General features: G+C 38.0%; 1 protein-coding gene and 1 long non-coding RNA gene across 3 annotated transcripts in view; one reads left to right on the forward strand and one right to left on the reverse strand.

The window, feature by feature from the left end:
* The window catches only part of LOC127418601 (E3 ubiquitin-protein ligase TRIM39-like), a 165,455-nt gene that overhangs the window by 69,103 nt on the left and 81,230 nt on the right, over nt 1–15,122 (reverse strand). Inside the window, exons 6-11 of one of the 2 annotated variants that reach the window (XM_051659239.1) lie at nt 8,063–8,616; nt 7,876–7,971; nt 7,560–7,793; nt 7,339–7,477; nt 3,853–3,879; nt 3,067–3,684 (exon numbers count right to left, since the gene is read on the reverse strand). In XM_051659239.1, the coding sequence (XP_051515199.1) occupies nt 3,140–3,684; nt 3,853–3,879; nt 7,339–7,477; nt 7,560–7,793; nt 7,876–7,971; nt 8,063–8,614 (1,593 nt within the window). In that variant the 5' untranslated portion in view covers nt 8,615–8,616 and the 3' untranslated portion in view covers nt 3,067–3,139. The remainder of the gene's footprint in view (nt 1–3,066; nt 3,685–3,852; nt 3,880–7,338; nt 7,478–7,559; nt 7,794–7,875; nt 7,972–8,062; nt 8,617–15,122) is intronic. The other variant, XM_051659238.1, reaches the window with a different exon arrangement.
* The window catches only part of LOC127418647 (uncharacterized), a 91,324-nt gene continuing 80,576 nt past the window's right edge, over nt 4,375–15,122 (forward strand). The window contains exon 1 of the long non-coding RNA XR_007893511.1: nt 4,375–4,979. This is a non-coding gene — a long non-coding RNA (uncharacterized LOC127418647). The remainder of the gene's footprint in view (nt 4,980–15,122) is intronic.

Raw genomic sequence — 15,122 nt, forward strand, 5'->3', positions numbered from 1 at the left:
TTAAAGAGGGTAAACTTCATTATTTAACCGAACTGTACACAAGCACTTTGACACTTATGTTAGCTGCTCTCTGTCCATGCACTGAATGAATGCACATCCTTGAAGGAGTTTTTTTTTTTTCCACACATTCACTTGAACTGCACAGGCAATTTAGTTCAGATGAGTATAAATAGGTGCACGAGGCGTGGTGCGAAAGTGCGAGCGTGAGGCGATCGTCTGTTTCGCAACTGCTTGCGGGTCCTTGAATAAAGTATAACGTGCGAGTTATGCCTGTTTCACACATGATCCGTTTCCAGTACCTATTTTTTCCAGTGCCCATGTTAACAAGTTAGACCGCATGCGGATACAGCACGGCAATGCGTTGCAAGAGTGGTGCAGAAGCAGCAGTGCAGCAATCGTTTCTGCACCGAGTCTATTTTTGCCGTGCTGCACGCGCTGAATTAAAGTGATAGCTCATTGTTCGTGGACAAAATGAACATGGATTGACACAAAAATGTAGTAATTTCACCATAAATGCACATAATTAAAGTCTACTGTGTTTCACAGTCACCATATGACTTTCAGCCCTGGGTAAAGCAAAGAAAACCAAAACACACTATTACCAGGAGTTACAAAAATATCAGAAGTGATCAGAAGTATATGTAAAGATTTTTTTCATGTGAAATACACTACACAGCATGTTATATTGTGTGTGGGGGAGGGGGACACTGCATCTCAGCAGAAAGCGGCAATCACGTGACAGGCTGGTGGTCGGAGTGTTGTTATGTGAAGAGATGATGGACAACCATTTAAATGGAACATAACTCAATTTACTTAAACATTGTGACATATGGTAGCACATGTATTACACAGCTTTCTACAGAGAGAGAACAGAAAAAGGTATCCTAGAAGAAGAACAACAACTCTTAGGACATGAGCGCCCTCTAGTGGCTGATAAAAGTTACAGTCATACAACCTTATGCTTGAAACAGCCTCACATCACTTGTTACTTATATTCTGTTTGAACATATAAATCAGACTGTTCTGGTAAGAGTGTATTTTATTCCAACACGGAGAACTACACCTTACCTCACATTTGGAAAAACAAGACATAATGTATGACACTCGTCTCATCGTGGAGGTGGAAAAGCATAAAGTTCTCTATGACCCACAGGGTTTCTTGTATAAAGATTGAAATGCAAAAGAAAAGGCATGGGAGGAAGTTTCCTCGGCTGTTTCTGTGGATAGTAAGTTTTAATTTAAATGTTTGTGATACTACCTTTTCACGGAAGAGAAGTACCATGTTTAAAATCAAAATAATGGTGAACTGCTTACCCATTGTTGTATTTGTGAATACAGAAGCCGCGGATCATTTGCGCATGTGCAAACGCGTCTTATGTGAAAGCACAATCAAGCGCGTGCTGCTTCCGCACCGCGTACTCACCGCACACATACTGCAAACAGATCAGCGCATATTCTCTGTATGCGGACAGCTGTCATACATTTATCACAGTAGTGATGTGAGCATGTTGCATTGCTTCTGAGTACAATAAATAATATCTTGGTTAAATCTTTATATTTGTTTGAACAATTATTACACTATCTTTGTAAGTTTGTCTGTTTGTAAGTTTAACAGTACCACCAGAACTTAAGTGTGCCATAAATCTAATCTTCATTCATTTTCACTCTAAAGAGGTCAATCCCTAAAACTAAAATTATTAAAACTGAAACTGAAATAAATAGTAACTAAATAGCAATGGTTTTTTTTTTTAATAAAAACTAATGAAAAAAATATTAAAACTGAAATTAAACTTAAAATGACAAATAATATAAAAATCAATACTATAACACTGATTCTGACCAGTGAGCCCAACTTGCATATGTTTGTAAGGAGAGGCACTATTTTACTATGATCTAAAGAGATTCCTAAAGAGTTCTTTTCACTATGTGTATAAATGCATATATAAACACACATATAAATACACATATTACATATGTATAACATATTTACATATACATACACTAATATAAATTATATATTTGTATGTATGAATACACAGAACCCTATAAGTTGATTTTCAAAGGCCTATTTTCATTAAGAGTTGTGTTTTTACGTAAACCCCAGTTATTTAAGTGTAAATAATATAAGTAAACTATCAACCATTAATTATTTAACTTGACTATCATGGCAGTTTGCCACAAACCCCAAGTTATAAAGTATTAGCTAACGTGCTAACACTTGAACTTGACATGTATTGGTTTGCACGTGTCAGGTATCATTAGCACCTGCCAGTTGTTTTTGGGAATGACGTTTATTCTTAAAATCTAGAACAACCCAAATAGGCTGGTGATCATGATGTGCAATGGTAAAACAGAGAACGATAATTAAATTAATACAGTGGTTCCAGAATCTGAAATTCATTATTTAAATTCTCTAATTACTGTAGCATGACTTAACGCGGGAATGGATGAGATGACAATGAATATCGCGCCACTTGCCCACGTGACTTCCTGCGAGATGTCAAGCAAGTATAAATATATAATTAATCTCATGTTTCTGTTGGCAAAGTATCATATACACAAATGCAAGTTTAGTAATTGAAGACCCTGTATTTCTTTATTTTTGAGTGAACTACAACAGTATCATAGTACCATAGTGTGTTCCAAACATCCTAAAGTCAAAAGAAATGTGCTTCTGCTGGAATATTACCACTTCTGTGAATATTTTATTGATGTACTTACAGTATTTGTTACACCCTTGTGATTTTTACAGTTAATGTTGTGTTGTCTTTATTATATGTTCTACCATAATTAATTAAACTTTTAATAAAAATAAATAAATACAACATTTGAATGAAAAACTTTATTAGTAGGATTACTTGTTTTGTTAGTAGAAAACAAATTATTAAAAAAATAAAATATTTAGAATTTCTTAATTATAAACATAAGCATTTGAGTGTTCAAGAAAGTTATATAGCCTAATATTACACTTTAAAAAAAAAAAAAAAATACATTTGTGTAGTAGTTTACGGTGCTAAAGTACACAAAACACACTAGCAACCATCCAGATCTCCATAGCAACCATACCTCATATTTTCTTTTAAGAAATGTACAAATCTAATGTTCATGTAGTTTTTTATATTTATGGGGTGTAAATTCATTAATTGTAACTGACAGGTGTGATGATCAGTGGAGTTGAGTTTTTACCTTCATCATTAAGACTTGGGCTAAAATATGGAAAGAGTGTTTGAGTGAAAGACTGACCAGTGAAAGAGTAGATATGAGAGCTGGACTCCACATCATAAAAGGAGACCAGACCCTCCTCATAATCCACAAACACACCAACCTTCTGTGGCTTCACTCTCACACACAGAGAGACAGGAGGATCTTCACAGGATTTATATTCATTCTCATTCCTCAACCTCACAGTCCAGAATCCATTCACTGGAGTCGCTGTGATCTCTCCCTTCCTGTTAATGGATTCTCTGACCACTCCTAAAGTCCAGTCAGTCTTTCTCTTCACCTGCACCTCAAAATAAAATCTACCTGAACTGAATCCCTTCTTTCCCAGAACAGAGACACATCTATCAAATCTCTCTGGTTTATCTGGGAGGTTTTGTTCAATGTCTGCATCTCTCACTTGTTTTCCATCATCAGACAGGATGAGATATGGATTAGCTGTAACAGGATCCAGAGTCACAACCACTGAGAGAGATCAGAGAATATCAATCACTTCAGAATACAAACATTTTGATTGATGTAATATTGAATCCAGAGTATAATGAAACTGTAGTGCAGTAAGTCAGCTGTCAGTATATAAATGTAAAGTATTGTAAGTGTATATGAGAGAACAGTGAAGATCACACACTGTACCTGCATACTGCTGCATCCTCCTCAATACTGTCAACACAAATCACAAGAAAACATCATCAATTGTTTATAGGAATATTACAGGATAAATGCTTCTGAAACTCTATGGACATGCTGTTGATTAACACAGAAAGTCATTTTCACTCGTCTCAAGACAGTTACTGACATGAGTAAATCTGTACATTATGTTTGCTATACACTAGAGCTGTCACGATTATGACATTTGGCTGATGATTAATTGTCACATAAATAATAGTGATTATGAAGATTAATTGTCATATAAATTGTCATATTTTTAAGGTGTTTTTTTCTGCATGTGTGCTTCATACACCTTAAGAAGTAATTTTTCCATATTTAACTTCAAATATTTAAATCAAATAATAAAATATGAATAAACTACTTTTACTTTTAAGTCTTTAAAAACTTATGAATGACATGAAAAATAATGTTTAAATATCAAAATATTCCTGATTACTTAAAATGTATCTCTCTTTTTGGACAACTTTAACTTCAGTCAATTTTATATTTACACTTGTTTTTTGAACTAACATATTTAATATATTTTTTATAAAAAATAAAATATAATTTTTATACATATATTATTATATTTATCTTATATTTTTATTATATTATGCAATAGTAAAACATTTCTTTCCTAATTTCTTCATGTTCACATATTTTAATTGTGGGAGATTTTAACATTCATGTTTGTTGTCCTGAAAAACCTTTGGTATCACAGTTTTTAGATTTAGATTCTCTTAATTTCACTCAGTTTGTCACGGGCACTACTCATGAGCAGGGTCACATGTTGGATCTGGTTTTATCTTTAGCTCCTCAAATTTGTAATGTTGAAATTGGTGATTACTGTTTGTCTGATCATATGCCTGTGATTTTTAATGTCACTTTGAATTGTGGATCATCGAGCTCTCAGTCTTCTGCTTATTGATCTAGATTGATCACTTCATCTGCATCGACGGCTTTTACAGATGCTTTTTTAGTCTCCTCCTTTACGTCATTTATTGAGTATCCCTCTTTTAAGGCAGGTCCTGATGAGCTGGTTACTGTGTTTAACTCTGAGTGTTCAGATATTTTGGATGTTATTGCTCCGGATAAAAACATCATAGTTCGAGGTCAACCGTGGTTTGATAATGCTACTCGTGCTGTCAGACAGGAATGTAGAAAGTCTGATCAGAGATAGAAAAAGATAAATGACATGTTTCACATCAAATTATGAGGGAGAGTGTGTTGAAATATTAAAATGTTGTGAAGGATGCAAGAACAAATAATTTTTCTAAAATTATTTCTTTACTCTCTAACTCTCCCAGAGTGTAGTTCAACACCATTAATAGATTACTGAACCTGGAGAGAGTTGATTTAAACCCCTCTGTGGATAATTGTGAACTGTTTTTGAAACGTTTTGTTGATAAAATAAAGGAAATTAAAATAAAGGCTGAGTTTTCCTCCAGTTTACGACACTGATCCGGTGATAGTGACTGTTAGTGATGAGATTTTTGATCAGTTTCACCTTGTGTCTCTCTCTCAGAAGTAAAAGAGATTATTTCTCATCTGAAGTCTTCTACTTGCCCCTGTGATGTTGTTCCTGTGCACCTTCTCAAGGAGATGGTAGATATCATTAGCTCTAGCATCATGTCTATCATCAATAGTAGTCTTGTTGATGTGTGATTCCACTTTGCTTTAAGCAAGCAATTGTTCAACCTCTTTTGAAGAAGCCAAGTTTAGATCCTTTGGATCTGAAGAATTATCGGCCGATTTTTAAGCTGCCAAGTCTTTCCAAGATTTTGGAGAAAGTAGTTTTATCTCAGCTGAAATGTTTTTTTTTTTTAACTCAGAGCATGTCTTAGACAAGTTTCAATCTGGGTTTAGGGCTGGTCACAGTACTGAGTCAGCTCTGTTAAGGGTAGCAAATGATTTGTTTGGTGACTCAGGTAATCATGCTGCTTTAATTTTGTTGGACCTCAGTGCGGCATTTGATACTATTGATCATCAAATTCTTAGTCGTTTAAGGCATGCTGTGGGGTTACAAGGTACAGTTTTAAGATGGTTTATATCTTACCCTGAAGGTAGATCCTTTTCTGTAAGGTTTGGAGATTTTTATTCTTCCTCAGCACCCATTACCTATGGTGTTCCTCAGGGATCTATCTTAGGTCCGATTTTGTTTTCTTTGTATATGCTACACCTTGGCAATATTTAAAAAAAATATGTATATCTTACCACTTCTATGCAGATGACACTCAAATCTATCTCCCCCTGCAGCCTGGAGTGAATAGTTCTTTTAAATTGTTGTTGTTATGTTTAGAAGTGGTTAAAGGTTGGCTGGGTCAAAATCTTCTCCAGTTAAATGAGAAGAAAATGGAGATCATTATCTTTGGATCTGATGTATGTGGTGGAGATATTACCAATGGCTTAGGGGGCCATAGGCCGCTAAAGCCAAGTGAAAAATCTGGGTGTTGTTTTTGATTCAGCACTAAAATTTGACAAACAGATTAATGCTGTTGTGAAAAGTTGTTTTTATCAACTAAGAGTCATTGCCAAAATGAAATCGATTTGATCATTCAGCGATCTGGAGAAAGTTATACATGCTTTTATTTCTTCCTGCCTTGACTACTGCAATGCCCTTTACTTGGGGACTAGTCATTCATCTATGTCACAGTAGCAGTTAGTCCAATATGCAGATGATAGGCTGCTCACAAATACTAAGAGGAGGGACCACATTTCACCGGTATTGGCTTCAGTACATTGGTTACTGGTACGGTATAGAACTCAATACAAGGTCCTGTTATTTGTTTTTAAAGTGGTTCACGGTATGGCCCCTGGTTACCTCACTGATCTTATACATTTGTGTTATTCACGTAGATCATTATAATCGGCCAATCAATTACTACTGAATGTTCCCAGATCACGCTTAAAGCTCAAAGGGGATTGGGCTTTTTCAGTTGCTGGTCCGAGGTTGAGGAATGGTCTACCTCTTGAGATTAGATCCTCCACTTCTATTTCTATTTTTAAAATCGCATTTAAAAACGTTTTGGTTTTCATTGGCTTTTAATACTTGATGGGCTCTGGGTGTTGTCTTTTTTATGCTAGTTTTTATTTCCTACTGTTTTGCTTATTGTGTGATGTGTTTATAGTTGTTTTTATATTTTATTTTCAATGTACAGCACTGTTGTGCTACAGTGTAGTTTGAAAGTGCTTTATAAATAAATGACACTTGAGACTTCACATGTTATTTTAATGCTCTGATATATGCACTCTTCAGGACATCCAAGGTGCGACTCAATGAAGCTCGAACTTGGAGATCAACTGAATGACACACAAATGCGCCATGGCATTTATACAGTATATTTGCTTAAAATTCCTTCATTTGGCCATTAAAATGTGATTGGAATTTGAATGCCCAATAATCACGTTTGTCTCAAATAACTGTGATCAGACGGTTATTTAATAATTGCGACAGGCCTACTATACACTTACCAGTTTGACCAAGTTTTTGATCTAGAGTGTCTTTGAGTCGAGTCAGAGCTCTATTCAGAGTGTCCACACTCACATGAGTGTTAATAGTGATCTCAGTCCAGTTCTTACTGTTCTTAGGGCTGTACAGGGACAGGTCTATCTACAGCAGGAGAGAGGAGAAATCCATCAGCATGAAGAGTGTTTTCTAATCATTCTCATTGATGAGAGAGATGGACACTGACCTGTAGGAGATGAAGATGATCTTCAGTGTGTGAGATCTGCTCCAGCTCAGAGTTTCTCCTCTTTAGCTCAGTGATCTCCTGCTCCAGCTCTTTAATGAGATCTTCAGCCCGTTTCTCTGCTGCTTTCTTCTTCTCCTCCAACATCAAAACAACTTCAGTCTGACATCTCTCAATGGAGCGGATCAGAGCCGTGAATACCTCAACACTGTGTGATTTCTCTTCTTCTGTGTTTCTCTGATGAGATCAAGTCACAGTTTAAATGTATTTAATTCAGCACCTTTATTTATAAAGAAGATTGCCACAAAATTTGACTCACCTTTCTCATCTTTACAGAGTGTTGGATGTCTTGAATCTTCTTCATTCTGTTCTGGATCATCTGCTGCATGTCTATCTGTGTCTTTACCAGCTGATTCTACAGACAGAGAACAACACACACATTTCATCACTCAACATAGCTTTTCCATCTTCAAAATAAGTATTGATTGAATATTAGTAACTCTTGCCTTCTTCTCTGCACTCTCGTCCTCTATAGGAACAGTGTTGTGAGTCTTGTGGTCTCCTTCAGTGCAGGACAAACACACACACATCTGATCATCTCTGAAGAACAGATCCAGAGGTCTCTCGTGTTTCTGGCATATATAATCCTCCAGATTCTCAACAGCGTCCATCAGTTTGTGTTTCTTTAGATGTGGGACTCTCAGATGAGGCTCCAGGTGTGTTTCACAGTAAGAGGTTTGACACATCAGACAAGACTTCACGGCTTTCTGCTTTCTTTCATCACAGATGTCACAGAGAACTTCAGATTTACCCAGATTAAACTTTTTCTTAAAGTGTTGCACAACCTCTCTGAGTGTTGTATTAATCTTCAGATCAGGTCTTTTGCTGATTGTTTCTTTACAGAATGGACAGCTGTAGTTCTGAGTGTTTTTCCAGCATTCATTCAGGCAGGTCTTGCAGAAGTTGTGTCCACATGGAGTTGTGACTGGATCAGTGAACACATCCAGACAGATTGAACACTGAAGCTCCTCATTTAGTGCACTACTGGAGGACAACATGGCTGAAAAGACAAATATTGATAATGTATTAGAGGCCAGTGTCAGCCAATCGATATTAGAGTTCAAATGTAACGCAGCTAAAATATTGGACGTCCCGTCTAACTGTCACCCCTAAATACATTCAAAATATTGATTCATAAAACTATCGGCTGATTAACTGGTTATCAGCTTTCTTCCAACACCTTGTTAGTGTCTGCAAAATCCAATATTGTTTGACCTCTGCAATATATAATTTACATCTCTGGATTGAACCATTTTAATAACACTAATAAGGTACTCGTATCACTGTTATCATGGTGAGTTAGCCCCTACTAGTAAATGCTATAACTATACCATTTTATGGAAAGCATCTTTCTCCATTGATGGCCATTCAAAAGTAGCTGTGAATTTTGACAAAATAAAAACTTTTGCAAGCAGCATTTAAACCATTTTTGGAGTGCTTTTCCTTCATGCACCAGTATAACAATCCCTAGTGAAGGGCCTTGGTCTGCACACATTCTTGTAATGCCATTAGCCAATCAGCATTGCCAGAATTGTCAGTACGTCATTTCCCTGCAGCTCCAGAGTGCTTAGTTACAACGCTTGAGAGAAGAACAAATAAATCCTTGTCCAAATTCCAGAACTGAGGGCCACAAGGATCATGCAAGTTGTGTTCTTCCAGAAGTATTACTTAGTAAAGTAACAAAGTACTATTACTCAATAGGTTACACACTGTCTGTTACCAAACCTGTTATTTACTATCTCGCACCACAGGCTGAGAGGCACTTCAGAAAGTACATTCTTAACATTCAGTCTTGCAAACCGATCTAAAGAACTTGTTGGTTAAGTTTTGCCTTTCTTCTTCAAAGAACTGAAAATCAAGCCAATTCATGGTCATATCAAAGTTCTCATTAAAATGGTTTTATGGAGTTGTTTAATCTCATGCAGACACTGATAGTGGGAATAAATCACAATAATTTTACAGAATCTAAAATGTTGTTGGAGAAGAACTGAAATACAAAATCTCCAGGAGTCACAGTGCAGAACATAGAAACAGATCTTTACAACAACACTTTAACATCATCATGAAAGACTCTTTCTATATATGAAAGACTAAATAGGAAAAAAAGAGGATTTTTTTTTTTTTCATTCAATTATCTCACCTCAAAATAAACACCTGACAGGTGTTTTTGTGAGTGTTTTATATTTTTATTTTCACAGTCAATTTTCACTGGACTGTGTTCTGTCTGCAGTTCAAATACTTACTGTTCCTTTAAATTTAACATCATGACAGCACACATCAAACTCTGATTTACAGCCAATTAAATGACAGACATTTAATTACACTGTGATTCTATTTCAGGGCAGTAAACTACTGAACTAGTTCTTATATTTTCATCACTTACCTGTGAGTGAATATCAGCTGTGATCTCTAAAGTCTCTGAGTGTCTGATTCCTGTTTGAAGAGACTTCAGTTGTTCATCAGTTTAGTCTTTCCCTGAAATCTTTCACACGCCTACAGTGATGTCATAGCTCCACCCATATGTTCATGAATATGGAACAGATCATAATTCATACCTGTTGAGTGTGTCTGTATTAAGAATGATTACGTAAAACTGAGTCAGGTGCTCACTTGGTGTCCTAGACAAGGTACTCCCACCCCATAATAAATTAACATAAATTATAATTTATAAATTACATGAAAAGTCTAATATGCATACAAATAGCACAATTAGAGTAAAAAAAAAAAAAAAAAAAAATGTGTCCAATTATAAATCAGGATTTTTGCTTAAACTCCACATACACATTTAGTTAAATAACAACACTACATCTGTGAATTCAGTTCCCCACAATTAAATTGTACATTTATATGAAATTGGTGAATATGGGTGCAATCAGGACAACTCAGAGTCTCTATCAAATGTCCATGTCTGTCTGACTCATGAAGTTCACAGTAATAACTGATTGATTGATTGATTGATTGATTGTGTGTTTTTCCTCTTTCAGTCTCTAGGAGACGCTGTGGTCAGTAAAGAGTTGACAGTCAAGAATCCACTGCTGCAAGTGTAGAAGAATGTTCTGGCCGAGTTTGGAATGGCATACTACCAAACTTCTCTTACTATTTCTGCCATATATTCAGTGCCCTCCATAAGTCAAAATTCATTCTTTGGTAAAGAAAAAGCATTTCACAACATCAAACCAAGTCAAGAACTCTCTCCAGGAGGTAGGCGTAGTGGAGAGTGGGGCAGTAACGAACACTTTTTGGTTTTCTTAAGGTCGTGTAAATGTACTCTGGGGTCGATGTATTTTTCTTTTTTCACATTAATTTCACACGTGTCTGTTACACATATGTGGTCTTGTTTCATGAATACAGCATATACTTTTTTCGCAATCTACCTCGAAAAAAACTGAGATGTTACAACGTGACCCATAGGCGGGGCATGTTGTAACAGGTGAGGGGCACATTATAACAAAACCATACAACATCTTAAAATCCCCCTCTATCAACTGTATCTGATCTAATTAAAAAGCCTAGAAGATAAACTACATTTTCATGTCAATAAAAGCCATTTATTAATTTTACAATAATTTTGACACTTGACAATAAATACACAACAAAGCCACAGCATTGACCGGAATAATGCATGGATTGATGACAAAACACACACACACACACACACACACACACACACACACACACACACGCACACACACACACACACACACACACACATTAAGGGGAATTATGTTAATTACATATCTGACTGCATGGAATTGCATATAGTTTTTTTTTTTTTTGTAATTGGGGCACATTGTAACGCAGTGTTACAACATGCCCCGTCGGTGCAACTGGGATTTAAACCTGGCTGGTCACTTCTGCTGGCTATCTGAGAATTAAAAGACTATATAAGATGCTAGCTAAAAGATTGCAGATTAAAATGATACCAAGTTTGCCTCATTTTAAATAAACAGTAAAAACAGAGATGAAAATTTACTTTCATGTGAATTTTTACTTTTGCTACTTTAAAATGAACTTTTGGCAATATCTTCCAAAGTTTTTTGATTTTTTTCGATTTTTTTTCTATCTACACAGTGTTGATATGGCAACAAGTAAACAAATGAAGTTTCATCTTACCAGCGTGTGTTACAACTAACCCCGCGTTAGTTTGTGCCCCGCGCGCCCCTATTATTGTCAAAGTCTACAATCAAGATGCGACTTCATGAAATTAAATACAGAGAGCCCACAAGCTGCAAACCACTGGTAAGCCTCAAGAACAGCAAGGCCAGAGTAGACAGCCAGAAAACATTTTTAAAAAGCCTGCCAAGCTCTTGAACACTTTTATTTTTCATTTTATTTTATTTTTTTTGGTCGGAAGTGCACCCTCTCGTGACGACTGCGCCCCTCTACCCACATATTGAGCACTAGCGCTACGCGATTATATTATAATCGGATCCTTATCATATGTGGACAAAATGAGTGAAAAAATAACCAGATTATCAGGTGCACAAGGCAGGAAGCGGCACAAAGAAAAGGAGCAGAAAAAAGAGCAATATAAAGATAAGAATCACAAGTTAACGACTGTTCATGTCAGCATTGATGTTTATTTACTACTTTGAAAAAGCTTATCTTAACTGGCACGGACACTGTGGGACGTTTTTTGCTTGTTTTATTTAAGTTTAGTGCAAGTTAAGTGCAGTGTATTTTCTTTAACATAAACTTAAGCTTCTATAATGTTGTTTTCATTTCAGTTATATTGCTGCTTGCTTTCACTTCACCAAAAACTCCTAAGTGTCTTCTTTTAAAAGAGACCATGATTAGGACTGTATAAGCTGTCAGAGTTTTCTGCTTTAATGTTTTATTTTGGCCACTAGAGGCCCTCATTGTATTTCTTTTCAGTTTCCCGCCATTTTATCATGTGTTATTGTTTTCACCTGTGCCTGTTCTGGACTGTGTATTTAAGTTGTTCACTTCCTTTGTTTCTTTGCTTGGTTATTGATGTTCCTAGCCAGTTACTGCCGTAAGTTTGCTCTAGTTCCAGGTACTAAACTTTGTAAGCCTTTTGGTTTGTTCTTCCCCGTGTTTATTTTTTGCTTTTTTTTATATCTTTTTCCTGAGTTTTTTGGAGATTATTTTTCCTCCTTTCAGATCCTTTTCTGGACTAAAGATTTTTCTGTTTTTTGTGATTGTCAGTAAGAAATTGCTTTTTGTACTCTTTTGCTGTTTTTGTTAATAAACTCTTCTGAGTTCTTTTAAGAGTGCATCTGACCATCGGGTTCAACTCCCTTCTGTGGCTCAGTGGTAGAAAATAAGACTCTTGTGCCAGAGACCCAAGTTTGACTCCCGGCTCTGACAGAATAACCAAGCCACACTATGAACCCAGAGACGCCTAACACTCAAGAACTCCTGGCTACAATTGCTCAGCAGCAGTCCACAATCCAACACCATGAGTCAGCACTAGTCCAGCAGGAGACTGTGATGGCTAAACACTCACAAGTGCTGTCAGATCTCATGATTTTTGTTCGTCAGATCCTGGACCGGCTGCTCTCTACCTCAACTACTGCTTCTCCTGCTGCCTCGGTACCCCTTCCAGATTCTCGAGCACTCTCTCCCCTAATTGAACTTCGCCTACCTCCACCGCAACATTTCTCATGTGATCCCAGTGCATGTGATGGGTTCCTGACTCAATGCTCTCTCACATTTGAATTACAACCATCTTCCTTCCCCTCAGATCGGGCCAAGATCACATATGTTATTACCCTCCTTTCTGGCAAGGCTCTTTCTTGGGCAACAGCGGTCTGGAAGGCACAGGCACCCTTCTGTTCCAGTTATTCTGTGTTTGAAAAGGAGTTCAATCGAGTCTTTGACCACCTCCTCAGTGGCGGGTAAGCCTCTAAGAGACTTCTCACCCTCCAACAAGGTAATGGCAGCGCGGCTGAATATGCCATACAGTTTCAGACAGTTGCAGCAGGGAGCGGCTGGAACGACGTGGCCCTCATGGTGTGCTTCCTGAATGGTCTGTCTGAGGCAGTCAAGGATGATATGGCTACCAGAGAACCTGCTCGTGATCTCGAGACCCTCATGGATCAAGCAATCTGGCTGGATAATTGCCTGAGGGAGAGAAGCCTGAACCGGCCATCTGTTTCCACATTGTCTGCCAGTCCAGCACTTGCTCCAATGCTACCAGTGCCCCACGAGTCCTCGGAACCCATGCAATTGGGAAGGACTAGGCTTTCCCCATCAGAACGAGACCGTCACATGAGAGAGCGCTGTTGTCTATATTGTGGAGTGTATGGTCATTTTCGCTCTGCCTGCCCCGAGCTTTCGGGAAATGCCCAGTCCCATACAGGCAAGGAAGGACTGTAACGGGAGTTACACGCACAGCTTCACCTTCCAACTCTGGATTGTTTCTTCCCATCACACTCACTTGGGGAGATCAAAAACACCAACTCCAGGCATTGATTGATTCTGGTGCTGCCGGGAATTTCATGGATATTTCCCTTGCCAAGAGTCTCCAGATTCCTATTAATTCCCTTCCTGCCCCCCTAACTGCGACAGCCTTGGATGGAAGACCGTTAGCTCCAGGGAAAATAACCCACCTCACCTCTCTCCTTGTTCTCGTCACTTACCAGCACCAGGAGAGAATGTGCTTTCACCTTATACAGACTCCACAGTTTCCTATTCTCCTCGGTCACCCCTGGCTCCTCCAGCATAACCCACACTTTGACTGGTCCACTGGCGCTGTTCTCAGTTGGGGTCTCACCTGTCAGACTACATGCTTGGCCCAGAATTCCCCTGATCTTGTTCTCAAGTCCCAAGAAACCCTAGATCTGTCTCAAGTCCCTGCTCAGTACCACCACCTCAAGGCAGTGTTCAGCAAAAGGAAGGCCACCTTCTTACCTCCTCATCGCCCCTATGATTGCACCATTGAGCTGCTCCCAGGAACCTGCCCCCCCAGAGGTCGTATATTCTCTTTGTCTCCCCCCGAACGAATTGCTATGGACAAATACATTAACGAATCCCTTGCGGCAGGTATCATCCAACCATCCACTTCCCCTGCTGGAGCTGGATTTTTTTTCGTTGGGAAGAAGGATGGCGGACTCCGGCCATTTATTGATTACAGGGGCCTTAATAAGATCACTGTTCGAAACCTCTCCCTTGCCATTAATGACCACTGCTTTCGAAATTCTGCAAGAAGCCTCCATCTTCACTAAGCTTGACTAGCGCAATGCCTACCATCTCGTGCGCATCAGGCAAGGAGATGAATGGAGACCGCCTTCAACACGCCCACTGGTCACTATGAATATTTGGTTATGCCCTTCGGTCTCACCAATGCTCCTGCAGTATTTCAAGCTCTCATCAATGATGTTCTCAGAGACATGCTCAACCAGTTTGTGTTTGTCTACTTGGACGATATCCTCATCTTCTCGAGTTCCCTCCAAGAACATGTAAAACACGTCAGTAAGGTTCTCAGATGTCTTCTTGATAACCAACTTTATGTTAAACCTGAGAAATGTGAGTTCCATGTGA

Source organism: Myxocyprinus asiaticus, chromosome 28, assembly GCF_019703515.2.
Source record: "Myxocyprinus asiaticus isolate MX2 ecotype Aquarium Trade chromosome 28, UBuf_Myxa_2, whole genome shotgun sequence".
Classification (NCBI taxonomy): Eukaryota; Metazoa; Chordata; class Actinopteri; order Cypriniformes; family Catostomidae; genus Myxocyprinus; species Myxocyprinus asiaticus.